General features: G+C 43.9%; 1 protein-coding gene and 1 long non-coding RNA gene across 2 annotated transcripts in view; one reads left to right on the top strand and one right to left on the bottom strand.

Moving 5' to 3' along the window:
* LOC311106095 (serine/threonine-protein kinase/endoribonuclease IRE1-like) overlaps positions 1 to 24,800 on the bottom strand; it is a 31,486-nt gene extending 6,686 nt beyond the window's left edge. The window contains 12 exon segments of the mRNA XM_084148403.1: positions 559 to 762; positions 858 to 973; positions 1,311 to 1,470; positions 1,949 to 2,027; positions 4,030 to 4,291; positions 4,947 to 5,048; positions 6,012 to 6,134; positions 7,942 to 8,014; positions 8,973 to 9,045; positions 11,164 to 11,197; positions 17,367 to 17,487; positions 24,555 to 24,800. Coding sequence (XP_084004529.1) covers positions 559 to 762; positions 858 to 973; positions 1,311 to 1,470; positions 1,949 to 2,027; positions 4,030 to 4,291; positions 4,947 to 5,048; positions 6,012 to 6,134; positions 7,942 to 8,014; positions 8,973 to 9,045; positions 11,164 to 11,197; positions 17,367 to 17,487; positions 24,555 to 24,635 — 1,428 coding nt within the window. The 5' untranslated portion in view covers positions 24,636 to 24,800.
* A 175-nt stretch (positions 24,801 to 24,975) lies between these two features.
* On the top strand, positions 24,976 to 26,047 carry LOC311148308. Its single transcript, XR_014614881.1, has 4 exons — positions 24,976 to 25,206; positions 25,297 to 25,409; positions 25,607 to 25,724; positions 25,908 to 26,047. It is a non-coding gene; the product is annotated as an uncharacterized lncRNA (long non-coding RNA).
* Positions 26,048 to 26,750: the final 703 nt, after the last annotated feature.

Here is a 26,750-nt window from a genome sequence, read left to right as displayed (position 1 = left end):
CCATCATACTGGAACTAAACTGTGGCCTTACTTCCTACATTGAACACAGAGCCTACCATCATACTGGAACTAAACTGTGGCCTTACTTCCTACATTTAACACAGAGCCTACCATCATACTGGAACTAAACTGTGGCCTTACTTCCTACATTGAACACAGAGCCTACCATCATACTGGAACTAAACTGTGGCCTTACTTCCTACATTTAACACAGAGCCTACCATCATACTGGAACTAAACTGTGGCCTTACTTCCTACATTTAACACAGAGCCTACCATCATACTGGAACTAAACTGTGGCCTTACTTCCTACATTGAACACAGAGCCTACCATCATACTGGAACTAAACTGTGGCCTTACTTCCTACATTGAACACAGAGCCTACCATCATACTGGAACTAAACTGTGGCCTTACTTCCTACATTGAACACAGAGCCTACCATCATACTGGAACTAAACTGTGGACTACATTTTCCTCACTCTCATTTTCAGCTTGTTGACTGACAAGTCTGTCCAGCCAGGTAGTAACAGCCACAACCATACACCAGATCACTCACCTTGGGGTAGATGATGATGAAGGCTACCCAGCCGGCCAGGAGGAAGGTGCTGAAGATGATGGTTGCCATGTCTTTAAGCATGGAGTCCACAGGAGCCTCTACTCTCACCGGTGTGGTCAGCCCCGGCTGCTCCTGGATGGAGGTGACCACCGGGGGGCTGGGGCCCACAGTGGGGCCGTCTCCCATGTCACTCTCATTCACCTTCTAGGGGAGGAAGAGGGAGAATATATTTTTTGTACCCCAACAAAATCAAATCAAAGAGGAGAGGTTAGTTGGCATGCTGAAGGACTGACACACACCTCCTCTATGGTCTTCTCTGTGGTGGGGGGGATGACATTGCCCTGCTGGCGTGGGATACTGTCAGGGAACTTCTCCAGGATCTTGTTATGGGCATCAGGAGGCATCTCATGATGACCTGGGAGAGAAACGCATCCAACCATCATCACTATGATGATATTCCACATTGTGTGTAATAACATCTATATAACATCTATGTATCTATATAACATCAATAACATATTCTGAATCCTTTAATCATCATCATACTGACATCACTCTCAAAACCACCTTCCATCCTTATTCTCCTGCCACAACTGCATTGAAGTGTATGGACAGTGTTTGTGTTCCACATTTGACAACTGACTTTGAGCATCTAGCAGAGGGCTCTATAATTACACAATGTAGACACCGGAGGGCGCTAGACACCGGAGGGCGCTAGACACTGGGCAATGCATGAGAGGAGTGTTTTCTACCTATGAGGAGCAGGTGGTTCCTCATGAAGTTGATGCGGTTGCGTTCCCTCAGGGCAGCGTTTAATTTGACGCTGGTCCTGTGAGTGATCACACACTCCTCCTCCACGGTCACCTCCTGGCTGTTAGGGCCCTCCAGCATGGGGAAGGTGCTGCCGCGGGGCTACAGGAGACACACAAACCACTAGATTATTATGGATCCTTTATTTAACCGGGGAAGTCACCTTGTGATTGACAATGCTAATATAGTTTAATGTTGTTAAATGTTGACAGACATGACTACCTCCTTTACTACTTAGAAGGAAACTGAAATAAGTGGGATGTCAAGATCAAATTAATCTCAACATTTTATTGTAAATAGATACAAAATTCCTAGGTCCATTTATAAGGGGTCTTGCTGATACTATCCCATGTTCCTCTGTGCTGCAGTGAGCCAGGCCTGAGAGGGGCATTGTGACCTGGGTTGTGGCCAGGTAAACACCCAAACCAACACTAGTGCAGGGTCCCTGGGACTCTTAACACACATCTTTGATTTTGGGCTGTGATCACCTCCCAGAAGCTTCCAGTTGTTTGGTGATGTTCTAGATTCTAGATGGAATGTCACGTTTTGTTCTAACACAGAAGTGCCTAGTGTCACTCACCACGACCGTGACCCCATCATGCACCAGGGAGGGCGATGCGTACAGGCTGGTGGAGTGCTTTCCTACGTAGAGTGTGGCCCTGTGAAGACAACAGAACAGGATAGTCTTAATCTTAGCCTTAAACATAGTCGGGTTAAGAGAAGCCTAATCGTCTACCTTAACCAGGACTTTTATAATAGGGAGATTCTATATTATACTGTAGACAGCTTTGATTTGAGTCAGAAAACTACACTCTTGGTTACAAACAGACAATTTCACACACACACTACAAGATCACCCACTGAAACTGTTATTTCTCGTTTCTTCTGAAAGCTGGTTTAAATAGAAGTACAGAACTGTATTGTGAAACCACGACTGAAAGAGGCCATCTGTGTTGGTTGGATGTGCATCATTTGTTCATAAAGGGATAAATCTCTGCAAGTCCTGACTACACCACCACTGGCTCGTGCAATCATCAAACCTAGATATAAAACGGATCTTCAATACCCCATCAATGATTCAGAGCCCTGGAATGCATATCAAAGCTCTAACACGACTGGTAGAGTTGGGGCCAACCCCTGTTCTCAGGATGGGGAGATCAAATACCATAACATGTGCTGCTTGCAACATCAACATCAACTTACTCAACCCATCTTACATTACTTGTCAGACTTCAAGAGTTTAGCAGAAGCATTTTCAAAGGGGCCGTTTACAAAAGAAATGCCTTGAAGGAAAACAATCAAACAGATTCAGAGTAAATTATTTAATTAATCATCAAAGAGAATGGAAGTGGCTAAATAAGCGTGACAAACTACTTCAATAGGAGTCAAAGGAGAATGGTCTTGGCTGAAATGCTGTGGCAAATGCTCAAGGGGAGAGGCTCTGCTTGGAGTCTTGCTGAGCATAGACTGGAGCTGATAGAAACCAATCAACATTGTATAGAAAAGGGCGGGGTTTCTGTTCCTAACCAATCAGGACGGAATCCTCAGCCAGATATGCAAATGTCATACAAATATACACATAAATAATGGGATGAAACTTTTTCATTGTCACTTTTTGACAGGGAAGATTCTCTATTTTATCCTCATGTCATTGTTTTTCTAGAGTAAATACCCCAGGGGATGGGTATTTTAAAGTGTAGAGCTGACTACTGTTTTAGTTTGAACTTTCATGCAAATCTTCCCATAGCCATGGGCATTGAATGTGCATACACACACACACACAGTGGGGAGAACAAGTATTTGATACACTGGCGATTTTGCAGGTTTTCCTACTTACAAAGCATGTAGAGGTCTGTAATTTTTATCATAGGTACACTTCAACTGTGAGAGACGGAATCTAAAACAAAAATCCAGAAAATCACATTGTATCATTTTTAAGTAATTAATTTGCATTTTATTGCATGACATAAGTATTTGATCACCTACCAACCAGTAAGAATTCCAGCTCTCACAGACCTGTTAGTTTTCCTTTAAGAAGCCCTCCTGTTCTCCACTCATTACCTGTATTAACTGCACCTGTTTGAACTCGTTACCTGTATAAAAGACACCTGTCCACACACTCAATCAAACAGACTCCAACCTCTCCACAATGGTCCTCTGTAGCTCAGCTGGTAGAGCACGGCGCTTGTAACGCCAAGGTAGTGGGTTCGATCCCCGGGACCACCCATACACAAAAATGTATGCACGCATGACTGTAAGTCGCTTTGGATAAAAGCGTCTGCTAAATGGCATATTATTATTATATTAATGGCCAAGACCAGAGAGCTGTGTAAGGACATCAGGGATATAATTGTAGACCTGCAAAAGGCTGGGATGGGCTACAGGACAATAGGCAAGCAGCTTGGTGAGAAGGCAACAACTGTTGGCACAATTATTAGAAAATGGAAGAAGTTCAAGATGACGGTCAATCACCCTTGGTCTGGGGCTAAAATAGAGACTCTTCCCTGTCAAAAAGTGACAATGAAAAAGTTTCATCCCATTGTCTGTGTTTTTCTATGAAAGCATAAGCCACATACAAAGTAATATCTTAAGTCAGGATTTTGCAGCCTCCATAGCTGAGTAACTAAAGGGGAGCCACTGTCGTTCACACGGTCTACTTACATGAGCTTGTTCTTGGGCTTCTTCTCCTTGGGGAAGGGATACTTCCACTGCGTGATGCGGCCCACCTCGCCTGACATGAAGGTGAGGTAGCGCAACGTTTCCACAGCGACGTTGGTGAGCGGCACCTTGCGCAGGCCCTCGCGCTGCCAGATGTACATGGCCACCACGGGGGAGTTGTAATTCTGGATCCACTGGACGTCACCCGACTCACTGTCCACTGTCACCACCAGCCCGTCACCGTTGGAGACAAAGTGGGCCATCTCTATAAGGAGAGGGGGAGAGGAGGAGGGGGGGGGGGGGTTATGTAAACTGGGTGTACGTATTGCATCAGTACAACTATGTGAAAGATGACGTGAGGTGGATAATATATACACATATATAGAAAGAGGGAGAGAGGGAAAGAGAGATGGAGATGTGAGGAGAGAGAGAGAGACGTGAGGAGAATCATATTTAATATTGGTTTCCTTAATATTGGATGATGTTCTATAGTAATATGTTGAGGATTATGACAGTATAAAATCATCTCCCTGGATCTATGTAGTATGAGAAATGCCTTCAACCAGAGAACAGGGCCGGGACGATATCAGTACCACAATTGTCATTAGTATCATGGCAAGAAAACGTATTTAGGAAAACAGCCCGATTGTTGGAAACCACCATCATTATGTTGTCATCCAGAGTCACATTAATTTATTTTCCAAGCTATTATAGCACACAATATTTTACATACAGCAGGTTTTTAAAAGGACCAAAGAGTGATCTGCTTTGTGTTTTCATTTTTGCCATAGAAAATATATTGTGATACTGGTATCATCACAGCCCTACCAGACAGCATATCTCAAACAACGCAGTCTCTCTCACACACACTGCCTGCATTCACTGTCGCTATAGAGAAGTAGTATAAAAGCATGTCTTACTGTATTTGGTGTCATCGTCAGGCAGCGTGGAGGCGTAGTCGAAGTAGGTGGCATTCCAGCGGAGCTCTCTACTCTTGGTGTCGTACATGGTGATGGTGTACTCTGGGGAAGACAAAGGGACAACGTGATATACTGTAGCCTATAACATGTAGGATATGCCAGAGTAGTGAACCTAAACTCCACAGGACTCAACCCACGGTGATGTTGGGCTTTGGGAAGAAATGGTGAGACCGCTTATTACAACTATACAGCCATGCTAGCTATGGTGACAACACTGGCCAACTTAGAAAAACACAGGATAACGTGACAGAAGTCCAAATTCATGTTCCCCCGACAGAGTCTCCATGCCTCAAAGCATTTACAGGCTACTTCTTGGACTGCTGCCCTGGCAGCCTGACCCTTACAACTGCCATAAATATCTACAACAAGCCACAGACAAGTCATCTAAAGTGACACATAAAAATAAAGCGGATGCCATAGGACACAGGGTATGACAGATCACCACAGTAATAAGTGGGAGTACAAACGGGCATGGGAATGGAAGTAGCGTAGCTCTTCCGAGGCAGTAAAGTTGCCCCCAATCGCTGATCTTGGGTCAGATTCACATTTCATTGTTAAGGTTAGGATTGGGGGAGCTGATCCGAGATCTGTAAAGGGGATGTGAATGAGGATGTGGAAAATGAAACCCAGTACAACAGGATCCTGGTTAACATGTCAGAGGGAGAGAGAAGAGAGGCTTTGCATCGACGCTTGACTTTTACATAAGTGCCATTAGCAGGGAGATCTCTCACACTGAGGGCAGGGTCCCCCTCACGTGTCTGATTACCATCTCACACACCCCCAGGTGTCGGGACGGGGGAGGAGGAGTGGGGAAAGAGGGCCCATGGGAACGAATAGACAGAACACATCTCTATGAGCCTGGGCCTAACTGAACCTCATAGGTATTACACAGTGGCTAAAGGGAGAGAAGTGAATAATATGGCATGGAGATGTTTAGACCCCCATGCCAGCCAGCCAGCCAGCCAGCCAGGTGGGTGTGGTGTGGTGTGAGCTACAGGGGCCTACCGGTGCGTCCCAGGTAGAGCAGGGAGGAGGAGGGACACAGCATCTCAGCAAAGGAGGACGTGAGGGTCTGCTGCTTCTCCCCTGTCAACAGGTCCACCACGTACCACAGGTCCTGCTTCTTACCTACACACGCACGCACACAAAGTGATAAAAAACAGACATAAGGACATCATGAGGACACAAACACATGGACACAATAGGGCTGGGTGTTTTGATGGGCGTTGATGTCCGCTTCTCATGTTGTCTTTTTGGTCTGGTCTCCTTCTCTCCTGCTGTGACCGTGCACCTTCCCACTGACACACACACCAAGCCCCTCCCCCTTCCACTCACAACTACAAAGATGAGAGATCACTTCTTCCTCTAAGACAAGCGTTTTCAACTCGCTATTTGTATTTTGAGGTCTGGTCCAACAGATTCGATCATATGGACACCGAAAGACATTGATACAGTAAAATGATGTGATAGATGAGTTAACCTTTCTAACAATGCCCTTTTTATGTCTCACCTCCCCAAATTGCACACAGAGCAGACACTACTAAAACAGGAGTATCAACGAACATTGATTCTGGAAAATTCATGCTCCGTTTCTGTCGCGCGCAGCATTGCGTACCGCTAGGAGCATTTTAGCCAAAGACTATTATACAAGGTCTAGTCTGTGTTTTTATAAATATGCAATAAGCATAAAACACAAATATATCCGGAATTGGCAACTCATTCTCATTCTGAGAAATTTGGTAGGCCACTTTATTTCAACATCTGAACAAATTGGACAGGTTAACATGCTGTTCAAACTGTTATGGGATGGACAGAAGGGTGTATTCATAACAATTCAACTGTTCTACCTTGTTAACTAGCAAATAGATCCAAGTTGGCTACTCACTAGCACGTGGGCTTGGGCTTCAGAGATTTTGTATGAGACCGGTGTTCATTTTCTATAATGCCTGCTACAAGAAGTTACTTATTATTAATAAATGTGTATTATGCATGGCTCTTTTTAGGCCACATCGCCCAGCCCTAGGAAACACAGAGCAGTCAGCCTAATAACATTGGAAAAACCTACTGGTCTCTGGTCTGAAAGCAGAGCCAAACATGCAGTTGAACCGCATTCAATCAGAGTTGTTTATTATCCTTATTATACTTTGAGTGAATGGGTGGGACAGTTAAGTAAAAACACAAGTGGGCTAGACATGCACCCAGCATTCTCCCAGATGGTATTGGGTGTTTACCTACCTATAGTATGTTATTAAAAACACCCCCATGCCCTAGTAGTGCACTGTCTCCCTATTGCGTTGTTGAAGGGAGTGACACTAATAGTTATTCTGGCAGGACTATAATAACTACGCCTGATGGATTACGAAACAGTGGCCTATCTGCAGTGCTGGTGGCCCCACCCCGTGAGTAGGATGTTGTTGGCTGAGCTGTTCCTCAAACTGACTCTGCAGGGCGACTTTAGACTGAAGATTACAGTTGTTTGTCTAGCACAGTGTGAGGTGAAAATTGCCATTGGCCAACAGGTTTGACAATTAACACAGAACATTCTCCCTTTGTGCTCGCAGTGGCTTCAGTGAATGGGTGTGAACACTTCTACAGGACTGAGAAGAAACGTGACATCCATTTTCTCCGCTGAACAATGGCACGGCAGATAGGTTAGATTACGTTAACGCCTTCGGACCGCAGTATATTCAAAGGAGCAGGGGTTATGATGACCGTGAGGTGAAATGAATGCTAATGTAGTGTAACGTCTTGTAGTTCTAACAAGATTAGATTCATTCATTAGAGGTCAGCCTGATCGGGACTTGAACGGTTGCCACGCTTGGTAGAGCAGGTATCCATGACAACGTAGTCCAACCTGTTCCTGGTCTGTTCTAAATGTCTACATGTTATGTCAGTGTGTGTCATATACTCTAGGTCTGAGAGCTGGAAGACTTACCCATGTAGAGGATCCCGTCAGAGCTGCGGCAGGGCGACGCCTGGACCAGCTCAGGTATGGTGAAAGGCAGTTTCTGTGGAAAACAGGGAAACGTTAGTTGGCCCACTCATAAGCATGTTTACTGTGAATGTATCAATATCAAGGGGTCAATGTTGAGCAATGCTATTTCATAATAAACCACATACACCATGCCCACACTCACAATCTCACACAGACTCTGCTACTACGCCAAAAACAGAAACATGATGCGCGCACACACACACACACTGATGTGCACTACATGTTTTGCGTGACTTGCTTATCACCTGTGGTGGGCAGATATGCAGTGGCCTTCTAGAGAAAAAGGAAACTGTCAGTTCCTCTCTAGTGATGGGTGACCCTACTAGTCTAATAAAGGGGTTCAGTGGTTCCTCTCTAGTGATGGGTGACCCTGCTTGTCTAATAAGGGGGTTCAGTGGTTCCTCTCTAAGTGATGGGTGACCCTGCTAGTCTAATAAGGGGGTTCAGTGGTTCCTCTCTAGTGAGGGGTGACCCTGCTAGTCTAATAAGGGGGTTCAGTGGTTCCTCTCTAGTGAGGGGTGACCCTGCTAGTCTAATAAAGGGGTTCAGTGGTTCCTCTCTAGTGATGGGTGACCCTGCTAGTCTAATAAAGGGGTTCAGTGGTTCCTCTCTAGTGATGGGTGACCCTGCTAGTCTAATAAAGGGGTTCAGTGGTTCCTCTCTAGTGATGGGTGACCCTGCTAGTCTAATAAAGGGGTTCAGTGGTTCCTCTCTAGTGATGGGTGACCCTGCTAGTCTAATAAAGGGGTTCAGTGGTTCCTCTCTAGTGATGGGTGACCCTGCTTGTCTAATAAGGGGGTTCAGTGGTTCCTCTAGTGATGGGTGACCCTGCTAGTCTAATAAGGGGGTTCAGTGGTTCCTCTCTAGTGATGGGTGACCCTGCTAGTCTAATAAGGGGGTTTAGTGGTTCCTCTCTAGTGAGGGGTGACCCTGCTAGTCTAATAAGGGGGTTCAGTGGTCCTCTCTCTTACCGTCAGTCCCTCGTTGTTCTTCCCTCCTAGAGAGTACAGGCTGCCATCGTTAGGGTCAGGCAGAAAAGCTGGTCTACGGCGAGAGAGGGGGATGGGGGAGATGAAGAGAGAGAGATGAGATGAGGGAGAGAATGTTAACACTCCGACAGATCATACATAATTCAAGGTGAAGTGTGTTGTGACACCTGTACGCTATAGGCCTAAATAAAGTTGGATTTTATTGTTGGATAGGGCTTACACATTGTCAGATAAGTCATCAATGAACCCTGTTGTATTTTGAATAGAGTACAGTCTTATTGCTCAAGCAGAACAGGACAAACACAGCTACAGTGGGGGGAAAAAGTATTTAGTCAGCCACCAATTGTGCAAGTTCTCCCACTTAAAAAGATGAGAGAGGCCTGTAATTTTCATCATAGGTACACGTCAACTATGACAGACAAATTGAGAAAAATAAATCCAGAAAATCACATTGTAGGATTTTTAATGAATTTATTTGCAAATTATGGTGGAAAATAAGTATTTGGTCACCTACAAACAAGCAAGATTTCTGGCTCTCACAGACCTGTAACTTCTTTAAGAGGCTCCACTGTCCTCCACTCGTTACCTGTATTAATGGCACCTGTTTGAACTTGTTATCAGTATAAAAGACACCTGTCCACAACCTCAAACAGTCACACTCCAAACTCCACTATGGCCAAGACCAAAGAGCTGTCAAAGGACACCAGAAACAAAATTGTAGACCTGCACCAGGCTGGGAAGACTGAATCTGCAATAGGTAAGCCGCTTGGTTTGAAGAAATCAACTGTGGGAGCAATTATTAGGAAATGGAAGACATACAAGACCACTGATAATCTCCCTCGATCTGGGGCTCCACGCAAGATCTCACCCCGTGGGGTCAAAATGATCACAAGAACGGTGAGCAAAAATCCCAGAACCACATGTGAATGACCTGCAGAGAGCTGGGACCAAAGTAACAAAGCCTACCATCAGTAGCACACTACGCCGCCAGGGACTCAAATCCTGCAGTGCCAGACTTGTCCCCCTGCTTAAGCCAGTACATGTCCAGGCCCGTCTGAAGTTTGCTAGAGTGCATTTGGATGATCCAGAAGAGGATTGGGAGAATGTCATATGGTCAGATGAAACCAAAATATAACTTTTTGGTAACAACTCAACTCGTCGTGTTCGGAGGACAAAGAATGCTGAGTTGCATCCAAAGAACACCATACCTACTGTGAAGCATGGGGGTGGAAACATCATGCTTTGGGGCTGTTTTTCTGCAAAGGGACCAGGACGACTGATCCGTGTAAAGGAAAGAATGAATGGGGCCATGTATCGTGAGATTTTGAGTGAAAACCTCCTTCCATCAGCAAGGGCATTGAAGATGAAACGTGGCTGGGTCTTTCAGCATGACAATGATCCCAAACACACCGCCCGGGCAACGAAGGAGTGGCTTCGTAAGAAGCATTTCAAGGTCCTGGAGTGGCCTAGCCAGTCTCCAGATCTCAACCCCATAGAAAATCTTTGGAGGGAGTTGAAAGTCCGTGTTGCCCAGCGACAGCCCCAAAACATCACTGCTCTAGAGGAGATCTGCATGGAGGAATGGGCCAAAATACCAGCAACAGTGTGTGAAAACCTTACAGAAAACGTTTGACCTGTGTCATTGCCAACAAAGGGTATATAACAAAGTATTGAGAAACTTTTGTTATTGACCAAATACTTATTTTCCACCATAATTTGCAAATAAAGTCATTAAAAATCCTACAATGTGATTTTCTGGATTTTTTTTCTCTTTTTGTCTGTCATAGTTGACGTGTACCTATGATGAAAATTACAGGCCTCTCTCATCTTTTTAAGTGTGAGAACTTGCACAATTGGTGGCTGAATAAATACTTTTTTTCCCCACTGTATGCATGCTCAGCAGATAGTGTATTGAGAGCAACAGGAAACTGACACACGTACACAAACTGATACACACACAAACTGACACACACGCACACACAAACTGACACACACGCACACACACAAACTGATACACACACAAACTGATACACACATGCACAAACTGATACACACACAAACTGTCACACACACAAACTGTCACACACACAAACTGACACACAAACTGACACACACACAAACTGACACACACACAAACTGACACACACGCACACACATGCTTGATGATACTTACTCTGCCACATGCGTTGGGACCTGAAGAACAGGATCTGTCCACAGAAGAAAAAGGAAGAAAATGTGCCTTTCAGTCATCAGTGACATGAACAGTACACTACAATACAAATGATGCACAGTACCGGTTGATCAAGAGTCAGCAACATGTTTACAGTACACAATATGAACCACTACACTGCTGTCTCTCCTGTCTGAATATAAACCCCATAGTTATTCAGTTCATAAAAGATTACTCCCACACACAGAATTAACTCAGAAGGTTTACTGAAAACTTTTCAGTCAGGGACCTTTCACTCTCTGGTCTTGAGAAAGGGTGGTCTTGAGAAAGGGCACCAACCGAGACATTGACAGTAATCATGCAGATGTTGTGAATGGAGAGTAATATAATAATATTTTACAACGAAGGCTACAGTACACAATCTTTCTCAAAAAAGGGATCCATTGAGACAAAAATGCTATCACAGAGGCACTTTACAGTCTCCTTGTCTCTTGACCAACAATACACCTATTCCTGGGAAAGCCATTGCAGGGATCTACAGTGAGACCATTTTACTTGCATATGCGACTAAATATTTTGTTGTGCGACCTGGAATTTAAATTTAGGAGCACCCGTGTGCCTAGAAAAATTAAGAAATCTAAGGATTCATTGTGCTCCTCAATTTCTTTGCGTGCACCTACATTTTTCAACTTACGCGCACACGTGCTCCTTGTAAAAATGGTCAGCATAGACCACTGCAGTATTGGTCTCAGGTTAAAAAGCTCCTTAAACCACACTTGCCCTAACTCCTAACTGATAAGACGCCAACGCCCCTTATTTGCCTAATGATGTCAGTATAGCCTAAATAAACAGTGGCCAGTAGCCCACAGGGGACATATTAATACTCACTGTAAAGACCCAGGTTGTATTCTGAACTTCGCAGATAGAAATGCATTGTATAGAGCGGACATGATTCCCTATCCTACATGATAGACAGAAGCAGGTCTGATCTACATCATATATTTCTATCTGAATGTCCTGTAATGTTGCAACACGTTGAATGCGACCCAGCACCCAGGCCACCCTGCCAAACAGGCACACACACAGGGCCAGTGCGTGATGACACATTACTACTACTACTACTACTACTACTACTACTAGACAAACGCACACAGCGGCAGTGCGAGTACACAAGGTCAGCCAGATGGAACCTCTGCTCTGACTGGAAGGGGTCTGGCTGGGTGGATTACCTGGAACTGCGTTTACACAGGTAGCCCAATTGTGATATTTTTTCTACTAATTGGTATTTTGACCAGTCAGATCAGCTTTGAAAAATATCTGATGTGAGTAGATCTGAATGGTCAAAACAAAAATTTGTGGGGGAAAATAAATCTGAATTGGGCTGCCTGTGTAAACGCAGCCTGTGTCACAGATTGCTGTATTACCAAGGAACATTCAGTAGGGCACAACACTCAGAACATAGTAGGTGGAACAACAAAGCCCACCCATGAAAATACTAGCGTATACAATGATTACAATCCTGACTGGTGGTGATGACATATTTTACGGACGACCATGCTGGAGATTTATATATTTTTTAGTAGAACGTTTTCTCCATTTGTCATGATAGAGAGCCGTGTTCTGTGATCTGACCTCAATGTTCTTTCCCTTCACTGAATATGCGCCTCACCTGATAGTATAACTGTTTGGGAGGACACACTGAATATTAATGTGTGTGTGTTGTCGTATGAAAGAGTATATTTGGGCCGGTGTGTCCATAAATGTCACTGGTAGGTGCATTAGGGTCAGGACAGTGACATAGTCCGCGTCGTTTTTATCCACGCCAAACTTGGTGCAAAACCACACCGACAAGAAACCTAGCAACATTCAAAGCCGCGCTGATTGGTTCGGTTGTTCCTGCGTTTTAAAAGAACGAACGCTACAGACGGAATCCCCACCAAAACATTGCCATCCATACCCTGCATTTCCCCTAATTTGGATATGAAGTTGCATTAAACAATGTAGCTTTTTAGTGAGTGATTGCAGCCAGCCTGATTGACCAGATGGATAGCATCGACATCATGGATAGTTGCATTGTTTTTGGCGGTAAGTAAACTGTGAATTATATCAAGTGTTATCGCTAGTTTACAACGCCGATTGGGCTGAAGCTGTCTAGTAGTGTGTTAACCACACTAAGCTATCTAAGTGTTTACGAAAGGCCTATTAAGATACTTCGCTACATGACATTTGTGCTAGTTGGCAACTAAAATAGATGCTGCATAGTTAGCTCTAGCTGAATGGGCAAAGCTAGCTCCAATAGTTCACCATTACTGACAATCATGTAATGTTAGCTATCTTCAGTCACTTGTTGCTTGCCTTTCCTTTAGCTCATTTCAAAACGAGGCCGCAAAACTGCGCATCTCCGGCGGTTCGTGGCATGGCAGGCACGCGCAAACTCCGAACTCTTCCTCTCTCGCGCGCATTTACGTCGTCACAGAGTACGTCCGAACTCTGACCAATCAGCGCGGATTTGAATGTTGCTAGGTTACTCGTGTGCGTGGTTTTGCACCAAGTTTGGCGTGGATAAAAAGGACGGGACAGGACCAGGGATGGGACTCACTCCATCATGCCAACCCTGGGTTGGGCCCGACTGACAGGTTCCTACCTCCCTCCTGGCTCCTTCTGTGGGAGTTAGTCAGTTAGGCCTCAGGGAAGACCTGCCTACCTCCTGGCTGTGGGCTTTAGTTAGTTAGGCCTCAGGGAAGACAGCAGGTGTGTGTGAAAGGTGACCTGGTGCTGTCCCTGTCCATGTTCATATTAAAAGGGCATTTCGAGAACATCGGGCACACAGGGCTCAGACGTGACTGATTCCATATTCTGATGTTTATTAATGATGTTGTATGGTATCAGGTGTGACTCACTGGTTTCACTTTTGACATGAAAGGTCATCCATTTGTGATCCACCATTTCCCTGTTATTCAGCTCATCTGATACGGTTTGCATTCTTTGTTCAGCTTGAATCTGAAATGGTGTTTCAGTAACGTTACTAGTCTAGCTTCATGATTTCTAGTAAAGGGACCCTGCATTAGTATGCTAATCATACCAATGGTCATTCTAATCATGTAACCTCAGACAGGATGTTTAGATATTTAAGTGTGTTTTTCTTGTCACGTGCGCAAAATAAGTACACCGAAATACCTTTCTTGCAAGCGCTTTTCCAACAATGCAGTAATCAATATCAGCAGTACTATAAAATAAATTATAAACTGGGTGGTTCGAGCTCTGAATGTCTTGTCTCCCGAGTGGCACAGTGGTCTAAGGCACTGCATCACAGTGCTAGCTGTGCCACTAGAGATCCTGGTTCGAATCCAGGCTCTGTTGTAGCCGGCCGTGACCGGGAGACCCATGGGGCGGCGCACAATTGGCCCAGGGTAGGGGAGGGAATGGCCGGCAGGGATGTAGCTCAGTTGGTAGAGCATGGCGTTTGCAATGCCAGGGTTGTGGGTTTGATTCCCACGGGGGGCCAGTAAAAAAAAAATAATGTATGGACTCACTAACTGTAAGTCGCTCTGGATAAGAGCGTCTGCTAAATGACTAAAATGTAAAAAAAATGTAAAAAATGAATGCTGATTGGCTGAAAGCCGTTGTACAGTGGGGAAAAAAGTATTTATTCAGCCACCAATTGTGCAAGTTCTCCCACTTAAAAAGATGAGAGGCCTGTAATTTTCATCATAGGTACACGTCAACTATGACAGACAAAATGAGAAAAAAAATCCAGAAAATCACATTGTAGGATTTTTAATGAATTTATTTGCAAATTATGGTGGAAAATAAGTATTTGGTCAATAACAAAAGTTTCTCAATACTTTGTTATATACCATTTGTTGGCAATGACACAGGTCAAACGTTTTCTGTAAGTCTTCACAAGGTTTTCACACACTGTTGCTGGTATTTTGGCCCATTCCTCCATGCAGATCTCCTCTAGAGCAGTGATGTTTTGGGGCTGTCGCTGGGCAACACGGACTTTCAACTCCCTCCAAAGATTTTCTATGGGGTTGAGATCTGGAGACTGGCTAGGCCACTCCAGGACCTTAATGCTTCTTACGAAGCCACTCCTTCGTTGCCCGGGCGGTGTGTTTGGGATCATTGTCATGCTGAAAGACCCAGCCACGTTCCATCTTCAATGCCCTTGCTGATGGAAGGAGGTTTTCACTCAAAATCTCACGATACATGGCCCCATTCATTCTTTCCTTTACATGGATCAGTCGTCCTGGTCCCTTTGCAGAAAAACAGCCCCAAAGCATGATGTTTCCACCCCCATGCTTCACAGTAGGTATGGTGTTCTTTGGATGCAACTCAGCATTCTTTGTCCTCCAAACACGACGAGTTGAGTTGTTACCAAAAAGTTATATTTTGGTTTCATCTGACCATATGACATTCTCCCAATCCTCTTCTGGATCATCCAAATGCACTCTAGCAAACTTCAGACGGGCCTGGACATGTACTGGCTTAAGCAGGGGGACATGTCTGGCACTGCAGGATTTGAGTCCCTGGCGGCGTAGTGTGTTACTGATGGTAGGCTTTGTTACTTTGGTCCCAGCTCTCTGCAGGTCATTCACTAGGTCCCCCCGTGTGGTTCTGGGATTTTTGCTCACCGTTCTTGTGATCATTTTGACCCCACGGGGTGAGATCTTGCGTGGAGCCCCAGATCGAGGGAGATTATCAGTGGTCTTGTATGTCTTCCATTTCCTAATAATTGCTCCCACAGTTGATTTCTTCAAACCAAGCTGCTTACCTATTGCAGATTCAGTCTTCCCAGCCTGGTGCAGGTCTACAATTTTGTTTCTGGTGTCCTTTGACAGCTCTTTGGTCTTGGCCATAGTGGAGTTTGGAGTGTGACTGTTTGAGGTTGTGGACAGGTGTCTTTTATACTGATAACAAGTTCAAACAGGTGCCATTAATACAGGTAACGAGTGGAGGACAGAGGAGCCTCTTAAAGAAGAAGTTACAGGTCTGTGAGAGCCAGAAATCTTGCTTGTTTGTAGGTGACCAAATACTTATTTTCCACCATAATTTGCAAATAAATTCATTAAAAATCCTACAATGTGATTTTCTGGATTTGTTTTCTCTCAATTTGTCTGTCATAGTTGACGTGTACCTATGATAAATTACAGGCCTCTCTCATCTTTTTAAGTGGGAGAACTTGCACAATTGGTGTCTGACTAAATACTTTTTTCCCCCACTGTATATCAGACCGTATACCACGTATGATAAAACATGTATTTTTATTGCTCTAATTACGTTGGTAACCAGTTTATAATAGCAGTAAGGCACATCGGGTGTTTGTGGTATATTACCAATATACCACGTATATTACTAATATACCACAGCTAAGGGCTGTATCCAGGCACTCCGCGGTGCATCGTGCATAAGAACAGCCCTTAGCCGTGGTATATTGGCCATATACCATACTCCCTCGGGCCTTATTACTTAAGTAAAGTTGAACAAAAACACACGAGAAATACAAATACAGCAGAGCAGTTCACCCCTGCCTACAATGGCTGACCATGATTAAAGACTATATCTGTCCCACTCTCTCCCGGTTAATGATTACCAGGTTAGCATGCGTGAGCAAAGCGTTCACTGCATTTACTCATGTGCCGGGAGAGCAGAAAATAGAGTGAAAACACCCACCATTATCTAAAAACCCAGAAATGCTTCAGAAATGCCATTAGTCAGTGAAAAATGATCTGTCAATACATCCCTTTATGAAAGGTAGCCCTGAGAATGATAACACACCTACCGTAGTTTATGACAGACAGTCTACTCCCACGGTTACCAGAACGGAACTAGAACAGTGTTGATTTCTCTAACCATTCAGTGCCTCAATAGCTGTATTACAGTATTAGTACATGCAATGATACGCAACTGAGGTAAAAAAGTAGGCTGACACGTGCACTCCTCCCCACTGCCTCGTACACTTTGTGTGATTAGTTACATCTCAAAATAATGTTTCTGCTCTGAATCTGGTTTTCACCATTCAACAAAATACAAAACACAGAACTGGTCTTCACTTTCACAAACTAAATGTATGATTCTTGTGGAACACCACAATGGCGCTTTGTTTCGCAGGTGTAACCCGAACACCTAACAGCGCCTCCAGATTGATAGAGACAAACAAACAAAGGTGCTAGTGAATTACTCAGGACTCTCCTCTTCTTCCTTACCTTCTTTCAGCGTCCATTTGATAGAGCCTGACTTCTTGCTGACGGCGTGTAGGTTTCCATCCAGGGTGGATACAAAGAGCAGGCTTTCAGGGAGGGAGACGGTGCTGGCTCGGCAGAAACTCTGCAAGACAGAACACAAAAGACTTAAAGCATATCTATAGGGGAACAGAAGAACGTCTTCTTTAGTGGTATTCCTCCCCACTGCCTCCTGTAGCTCAGTTGGTAGAGCATGGCGCTTGCAACGCCAGGGTTGTGGGTTCAATTCCCACGGGGGGCCAGTATGAAAAATGTATGCACTCACTAACTGTAAGTCGCTCTGGATAAGAGCGTCTGCTAAATGACTAAAATGTAAATGTATTCAACATGAGCCAAGGACCTACTCTTAGTATTCACCTCTTTCAAAAATAGTTTAATCTACAGCCAATGCAATAACATTCTGTCGACCAAAGAGTTCTGGCCATATCAGCCCTGATATGGCCTCTATTGCTAGACACAAAAAATTATGGAAACTATAGCCATATCAGAGACAAGGCCGCATGTGTGCTGTTGCATTGTAAATGTGAACGATGAACAGTTGCTACTAATTAAAATGTGGTATTATTGAACACAGATTCAAATCAGTTTGATCATACATAACTAACTTATGTATTCATAATCACAAAATAGTCTACTCTACATAGGAATACAGGCAAAGTGCTGCCATAACAGAGAACCATAGTACGGTAAGAGCATGTGATCCTCTCTCCTGCAGTTTATATGGCCCCAGAGGAATGCCTATCCTGAGAAAGAGGACTGTTTCCCTCATTAATTGAATGCATATCCTGAATACTACTACTAGACTGGGACACCGGGGTAGGGAGGATGAACTGAATGGACTGCCAGAGGGTTAACTGCTCCCCCATATCGCCAAACATTACCCCCTCTCCAAAATGGCTGTGTAAAACACTTAGAGGCAGATGAGGAGTTTGGTCTCGCTAGCTACCTGCCTGAGGGGGAGTTAAGGGGGACTTAAGGCTTCGGTTCATCTGCTCGCATAGTCCCTTAAAAGACATTCGCTTGAAAAAGAAGAAAAAAGCGTCAATAGTACTGTTTGTCCACCTTGAGACACCTCAAAAGTCCGAATTAATCTACGATAACTCCAGAAATCTGTCATTAATTTTGACATTTTTGCCAAGGTGATATTCTTTGCACCTAACTAAGATGTTAGGTGCAGTATTTCAAGGGGAAAAAATTGCATAAATGATTTGTCTCATTGAATGACAAACACCTCATTGAAGAATCCCTACTGTTGACCAATCACAGACGAAGGGGCGTAGACTTCGGCTACAGACTTCAGCTTGCCCCTGAGAATTTATTTTCTTCATGTGCACAGCTGACATACTGTTCCGAACTGTTTTGGATGGGAAGCACGCAGACACCTTTAGCCTAAAAGCCCATTTATGCTTGATCTGAAAATGTGCTCAGAGGCTTCGTATGGAGGGTGTGACACAATTGCGGATCCTCCGGAGGGATGCACAGGCCAAATCAAGCTCCGCATCGCTGTGCACCTCACAAATGCGGAGGGCTCCGTATAGCTCCGCTTTGACATGATTGGTTGATGGTAGGTGGGGGCGGCATGTCCTGTATAAACACAAACTCACTTCCTTCACAATAGCGCTTCTCTGCTCCACTAAGCACAAAAAGTATGAAAGCCCTGAAGTCTGTGGAGGCTGCATCGCAGTAAATGCTGTATGGCCACTTCAGACATCAGATTGACCATGCAGAGCCTTTAACTGAACACATTTGTTTAAAAAAAGGAGTCTGTGATAAGAGTGGGAAGGAAGGCTAGATAAGGGGTTGGGACTGGGAGACTTAAGAGTGCAGCTAGTGCACAAATGGTATGAGGAGGTTCTAAAGGAGGAGGCCAAGATTCTAGAAGTTCTGCAACAGAGCCACGCTGCCATCTGCCCAGCCACCATATCAGGCTGATAAAGCAAGCATGGTCGGCGTGCTTTAATGTGAAACTCAGGGACAGAGTGGACTGAGGTAGACATGTGAATGTGTTTCTCTCCAGTCCTTCTCATATCACTCTCTCTGGGAGAGGACGCAAGCCCACATGGGCAGACAGACTGGGTTCAGTAGCCCAACATGTGGTGGAATGGACAGCAATTTTGGAGAGAGAGAATGAAACAACCAGAGAAAGAGGGTGAGGAAATAAATATGTATGCATGCGTAAGTGGGCATATGCGGCGCTTGAATCACTGACCACACTTTTTTAAGCAGAAGCCGGGTCAAGCGAAGGGGGTGGTTCTTTCCTTGGAAGTCTCTTTGGTCAGGGAGTGCAAAGGAGAATTTAAAAAAACATCACACTGATAGGCGATCCGTAGTCTTCATTTTGTTTTTGGCACAAGAAGAGGCCGGGTGGGGGTGTCTGTACTGTAGAGTGCACTTGCTGCTCAAGGGTTTTGACAAGATGGGATTAAGCTTTTGTCAGATTTGACTTTTCCCTAGCAGGTTAAGAGAATTGGGTTAAGGTTAGGAAAAGGGTGAACTAAAATGCACCCATTTTTTAACCTTTTGACGTTAATTTCACCAAAGATATATCCCTTATAGACATGACTCAGCTAAAGGAGGCAGCTAGGGCCAGAGTTAATCTTTTATTATATATTTGTTGTATTTTACCCCCTTTTTCTCCCCAATTTCGTGGTATCCAATTGGTAGTTATAGTCTTGTCCCATCACCGTACGGACACGGGAGAGGCGAAGGTCGAGAGTCGTGTGTCCTCCGAAACACAACCCAACTGAGCCGCACTGCTTCTTGACACAGTGCCCGCTTAACCCGGAAGCCAGTCGCACCAATATGCCGTACACCTGGCGACCAAGTCATCGTGCACTGCGCCCGGCCCGCGATGGGACAAGAACATCCCTGCCGGCCAAACTCTCCCCTACCCTGGAGGGCGCTGGGCCAATTGTGTGCCGCCCCATAGGTGCCCGGTCGCGGCCTGCTGCGACAGAGCCTGGACTCGAACCAGGATCTCTAGTGGCACAGCTAGCACTGCCTTAGACCACTGCACCACTCTGGAGGCCCCGGGCCAGAGTAATTATAGTACCGTGGCTGACCTCTGTGTATCAACCTACCCCACTAACCCCATCCCCACTCCTCCAGCCGAACCCAAGTTAGGACAGTAGAACATAGAATTGAATGTCTTAAACTACTTGAGACACGGATTTCATTTCTAACTCTATGGGATGAAACATCCCCTCCAAGGGGCCATCAGGATAGTGTAACTAGCCCATGCTGTTTCTGTTAGAGGCAGATCACTGATCTATAATTACTAGAGGCCCTACCCAGCACTCAGCCACTTATGAGGGAGAACAGCCTTGTTATGTTGTCTTCCTCCCAGCTGTCTACAGTCTACCAAATGGACCAGACCAAACACACTCAGCCTCCTGGAGTAACGAAAGAAAACCAAGGTTACTGTATGAAGCTAGGCCTATCTGATGAGCTCAAAGCAATAATAACCTAACCACTTCACTTAGGTGCTGTTTGCTAGCTACAGCTCATTTATTTAGCAGTATATCTTAAAATGTCTTTGGTAAAAAAAGGAAACGTGTGTGTTCCTGGGTTTGTTTGCTCAGTTAACCCTGCTGTAATCTTAGTCTACACACCGGAGAGAGCTTGTGTCAATACTGGACACCTGTGGCTGTTCCCACTGGCTTGTCACCTCATAAGAACTGTACCAGGAACAGTAAAACAATAACCATCAATGTCAGTTTATTATTATTCATCCCCACAAACCTCCTGCCTGCTCTGTTTCAAAATCATCAACATCTCTGGAACATCTGCTGGACGGTTGGAGTTTGTGAGAATCAGCACTCTGTTCGAAACAACGTTTAACACCTTAAGGCCTAAAAGTACATCCTTGGGACATCTGTACGCGGTTGTTAGGTATGATTGATAGTATAGGGGAGGGGAGTTCAGTTCTATACTGGTCTGTATCTGGCAGAGGGAGTAGAGAGAGAGGGTCATTGGAGCGGGGCCCCGTTTGGTTTACATCTTCTAATGCTTTTTACAGGGGAAAGAAGTCAGACATTGCGTAACACTGCTAGGGTTACATAATGTACCAAAACTTGGCGAAACAAAATTATTGGCAGGTTCTGAGCTTTCACTCTGCCTCTCTCCCTCTGCAATGAGGCCATTTTCTGTTAAAGAGATAGGGAATGAATGTGCCTAAGAGTTCTCGTGCAGTGATATTTTCATTGTGCTCAACACCATGTCATACACCCCATGACTCGAGTTGTCCTCAGGTACATGTTATTGGCAGGTTTCCCACCATTAGTCAATGGGAATCAAAGCCTTCCAGGGAAGAGGGAACACAAAGGAGGGGAAAACAAGTACTTTTTCAGTGTAATGTGATGCTACTGATGCTTAGAGCTAAAGTTCTCACTGGTAGAGACTGGTGAGAAGTTTATTTTTTACATAGCATCTAGGCTTAGACCTAAATGTGTTCAAATGTGATACAAAGTAGGGACCAGATGTATGCTAGTTCTCAACCACTGTAATCACTAAGTGAGACACTAGCCTACGAAATTCATAGGCCCAATCAAAAAGATAGTGGAAAAACATTGACGCTAGATGCACCCTCCAGAAGGGGACATAGGAGAACAGAAACCGGACACAGTACAAGCTGCTTCGGAAATCTTTAGTGGAACTGAATGTAGAAATGTGCTTCTGACCCTTCATCACCACATCTGCAGGTTCCCTGTTAATTTACCTACTATATACCATTGCCTAGAAGGGGTGTTATTGACAGCAACTTTTACAATGTGAGTTTTTTTTGTCATCGAGAATAAATCCTCAGTACAAGAAATGTACTGCTTCACTCTGTCAAGTGCTTTATCAACCTTGCCTCCATTAATTCACTTTCAATGGAAAGTTTCCAAAACGGTCTGAATGTTTCCTCCCTACTTGCTGTAGTGCTCACAGTTTGCGTGCAGGCATGAATTAACACAGGAACTGATGACGATCATTATCATCTCACTTCTGGTGACCACAGATCAAAATCAAAGAGGAAAATGTTTTGGGGAAGGTGAAGAAATTAAACTGACATGGTGTACAATTGGCCATGCATGACCAGGTTATGTATATTTTGTGTTGAACAACCTGTGTCCTATCTTGAGCATATTGCCCTCATCACCACCTTGCATTAAATTTCACGGTGGTTTTCTTTTAACTGTCTACTTATTTTGCCCACATGCAATGCACAAGTAGGCAGGTCGGATGGAGAGATATTAGTGTGTGCAGAGACCCCAGGGAGACTTAAAACATCAAGCATGTTTGTGTTGTGATTTTTCTGTGCACAGGTATTTGAGCTTCCTTCCATTCGTCAACATTCACAGTGGCACTGTCTCTGCCGCACATGTAGACCCTAATACAGCCGCACAAAGTGCCTGCAAAGCCATTGGCCTTGTGCTAAGATAGGGCGCACACACACAGTCAAACACAGAGTATACACAGACTGAACTCTGTCTATACGCACATGGTTAGCACTGCCTACAAGTATAATATAATAATATATAATAATATAATAATATAATATAATATAATATAATATAATTGGTCATTTAGCAGACGCTCTTATCCAGAGCGACTTACAAGAGCAATTAGGGTTAAGTGCCTTGCTCAAGGGCACATCGACAGATTTTTCACCTAGTCGGCTCGGGGAAATAGCTGGGCCGATAAACAGAAAATGATCAACACCGATCAAACCGACCACTTATCGTGGACATTTTGCTGATATCATATCATTACGATAAATAACATATAGGGCCCTACTAGAGAAATGCAAAGTTTTACATTTAAATAAGTTTGCTAATATGGGTGATTTTTGATGGGACAACTGATAGCTACATTAAAAGTAGTAGAAGTATTAAGGATAATATAAAAATATAACTGTGGTGCACATTAATGTTATAAACTTATCATTCAATTTATCGTTATGATAATTCAGTCAATTTATCGGTATATAGATTTGTGTTCATATCGCCCAGCTCTACCTACAAGACTGACAGTAAGAGTGTGAGCACAACCAGAACAAGCATGCTGAATTACTAGCGCGCCGAGTGTGTTAAACAAACATCTGTGCACTGCTATTCATAAAGCTGCATGTTGGATAGAATCCATCTTCCATGGTAAAAAGACACCATGTCCTTCTGTAATAAGTTGGATATTTTTGCATGGTCTGTATTAGCCATCCATTGGGTATAAAATCATAGGTGAAAGTTACATAGATAAGTATACAGGCTATGTATGCCTAGCCTATATACTGTGGTGTGGCTAATAACTATAAACCTATAATTGCAAATGCTGAACCAGCAAGCTATGGCTTTAATCTCCAGCAGCTCTTCCTCACACCTCTGTCTTGGGTGGGAGTCAACGACTGTAGCTAGGCAGATCGAGACAGTGCAGTATTTCACTGGATTGATAACTAGGGAAAAGGCAAGAGGCCAACATGGAATGGACACACCTTTTCTAGTTAATTTTGAAAGCACTATACACTATTTTCTTTGATGGTTTTTCCCAATTTAGAAAGATAAACATTTTACACAGAGCAATGGGCTTGCTCCAGCAACCAGTTAGCCGATGGAACTTCAACTGATTGGTCTTTACAGACAGACTCTTTACATGGGGGTCTAAAGTCTAATCTTATCAATTTTGCTAGGGTCCCTAGCCTGGCTCTAATGCCTTGGCTTCATCTATCTTATGGCATGATTTGATTAGCCAACTAGTGTGACTTAATGGCTAGCTAGCTTGTTGGATAAATGTTGTACAAGACATTATCTGTCAACCTTTTATAAAAAGTAACCAATGTGCCCTACTACAAAAACAGGAGACTAGCTAATACTACAGTATCTACTTCAAGCAATTTAGTAACAACATACAATATTGGCCTTAGCTTAGTTGGAGTTGACACTAGTTAGCTAGGCATAAAATACATTACTGGTTGTTAGCTAGCTAAGTTAGCTAGCTAACCAGCATTTAGCCCAACATATCAGCTAGCTAACTAGTTCTAAATATTAGCTAGGTGGTGTCATTCCCGTCTTTTCTCTTGTTAGTTAACCCCTAAACCCATTAGCTAACTAGCTAGCTAATAGGCCAATTACTCCCACTAAGGTTCAGTATCGTAAGTTAGGTTAGCTATCTACTTACCATTTGAAGTGGGTCAATACTACACAGTAACGTGAAAATGCACCATACTAGGGCCCGACTGCTAACCGTCCAGTCCATCATACAGTCCAACCGGGGTAGTACGAGTTACATAGAATACAATGCGTCGATACAACCAAGTTTTAAAGAGGCTTTCCCAAAGCGTTAAGGTATCAAAACATTTCAGTTTGTCTGTGGCGTTGCTATTCTTCTTGCTTCGGTTCTCAAGTGTGTCTGGCTCTGTGCCTAGCCAACTTGCATCTTCCTGAAATGAATATGTGGGGGTTGGACTTAGATTGCGATGTCCGAAACAGTGGAGGAGGGGGAAATTCTAGGATGTCTCTCAACCAATAAGTACACAGTTAGCTACCGGATATGCTTTGCAAGAAAGTATAAATTATTCGGGGGGTCTTCCGGTCACATTACATTTCATTAAGCAAGAGGGACATGAAGTATGCGGCTTATTGCAGATGCATGGATCAAACAGTGCAGACTAAACTCAAATTTTGTTTACCCGTATTGTTTGATGGACGCTAAAAGATTATGCGTTAAACTGTAGTGTAGTGTCAACTAATCTTTATATGCCATTTGGCAAGGAAGTTAGTAAAAAGGCCAGGAGCTAGTGGCTAACTAGCTACTTACGACTTAGTTCGAGGTAGGGTTCATTTATAGACATCTGGATTGACTTTAAACATATCCTTGATGCCAAATCATTTTTCGTTAACGTTTTGATTCTATTCCTCAGGAAATCGGAGGCCATTACAGCACAACAATCATGTGCGGAGACTGCGCACGTGGCCAGCAGCATGGCCCTCTTGAGTCCACGTTGTACCATGGAACCCCTGGTGTTCTCTTGAGGTAGTTGCATGCAATCCAATATCCTATGAAAATATCCATGGTTGTATGAATGATGTTTTAACGCGTTAGACTTCTGATTGACAGTGAAGTTAACTTTTGTTGTTCTGACTCATAACCCAGGCATTGAGATTAATGTGGTGGTCTCCTGCCTTGGTGAAATTAACTGACTTCTTGCCTATGTTTCTTTGCCACTTCAGGGAATCTTCAAGTTAATGTGGCGCAAGTCTTGGATCAGGTGACTGTAAGCCATTAATAGTGTGACTCCTTTCCACGAAGGAACCCTGCATCATTCGGTGTTCCCTCAAAGATTTGGAGGTGAATACTTTGAACTTGACTTCTGTAATGTGCAATGGGGGTTGTGAATGATGTTTTACGCGTTAGACTTCTGATTGACGGTGAAGTTACCTTTTTGTATTCTGACTTAACCTATTCTCAGATCAAACTGACTGTCTGCGTTTGAAATAGTAGGCTTATGTGTGCATCTATTCATTGCTCTAGATGCAGTGATGGAACAAGTCCAGTGTCCAACGTGGCATGTGATGGAAAACAAAATGGATACCATGGAGAGACTTCAACTACTACAACTCAATTTATTGAACATGATTAAATTGTCGAATAAAGTCACATTTGTAGTGGAATATTTTATTGTCTTAATTTCTATGGTAACTGTATGCACTGTCTTTGAACCTGCGGAGCCCTCTCCATGGCTCCATAGGCCAAGCTACAGCTGCAAGAGCAAATCAAAGGCTTGTTATAACTGGGGTTACTTGGCATTTCATCCCAAGTTTCTCTTTTAAATGCAACTCACATCTAATCATGGATATTTGTCACGGCGTGTGCTATTTCTGTTGCTGATTAATGTGAATATACTTCCTAAGGCTTTAGGTGACTTGAGGTATCCCTCCCCCTCCCGTTCTTGAGCTAGAAGGAATAAACCAGTATACATGTTGTTTATAGGCAGATTTGATCACCAATTTTTATTTAGTTCTACCTACTACTCACGGGTATGTTTTACCCTGTAGGGCGAATGTCACTAAGTCAAAAGCACAAAGTCCTTATGCCCTGAACTACTACACATGTAGTTTGAAAGAGCTTATCCTGGCCTAGGGTGCTCAACTACCATTGTCAAAGTATGATTAGTTACACAAAAGCAAGCAAAATGTTTTATTGATCAGAGCTGTCATAACATTATCACTGAAAACTGCAATGCCTGATTTTTCTTCACCACTGCAAATGTGACAACACAGTAGCGCGTGAGAAAAGATCAAGGACATGGCCTCGCGCACACATGGTATAACAGCTTCAAACATATTTGATAACCAACAACTTGAGGGGAATGTC

This window comes from Coregonus lavaretus (genome assembly GCF_964263955.1).
Source record: "Coregonus lavaretus genome assembly, chromosome: 2".
In the NCBI taxonomy this organism is placed as follows: domain Eukaryota; kingdom Metazoa; phylum Chordata; class Actinopteri; order Salmoniformes; family Salmonidae; genus Coregonus; species Coregonus lavaretus.
This window is presented reverse-complemented; position numbering and strand designations above follow the sequence as displayed.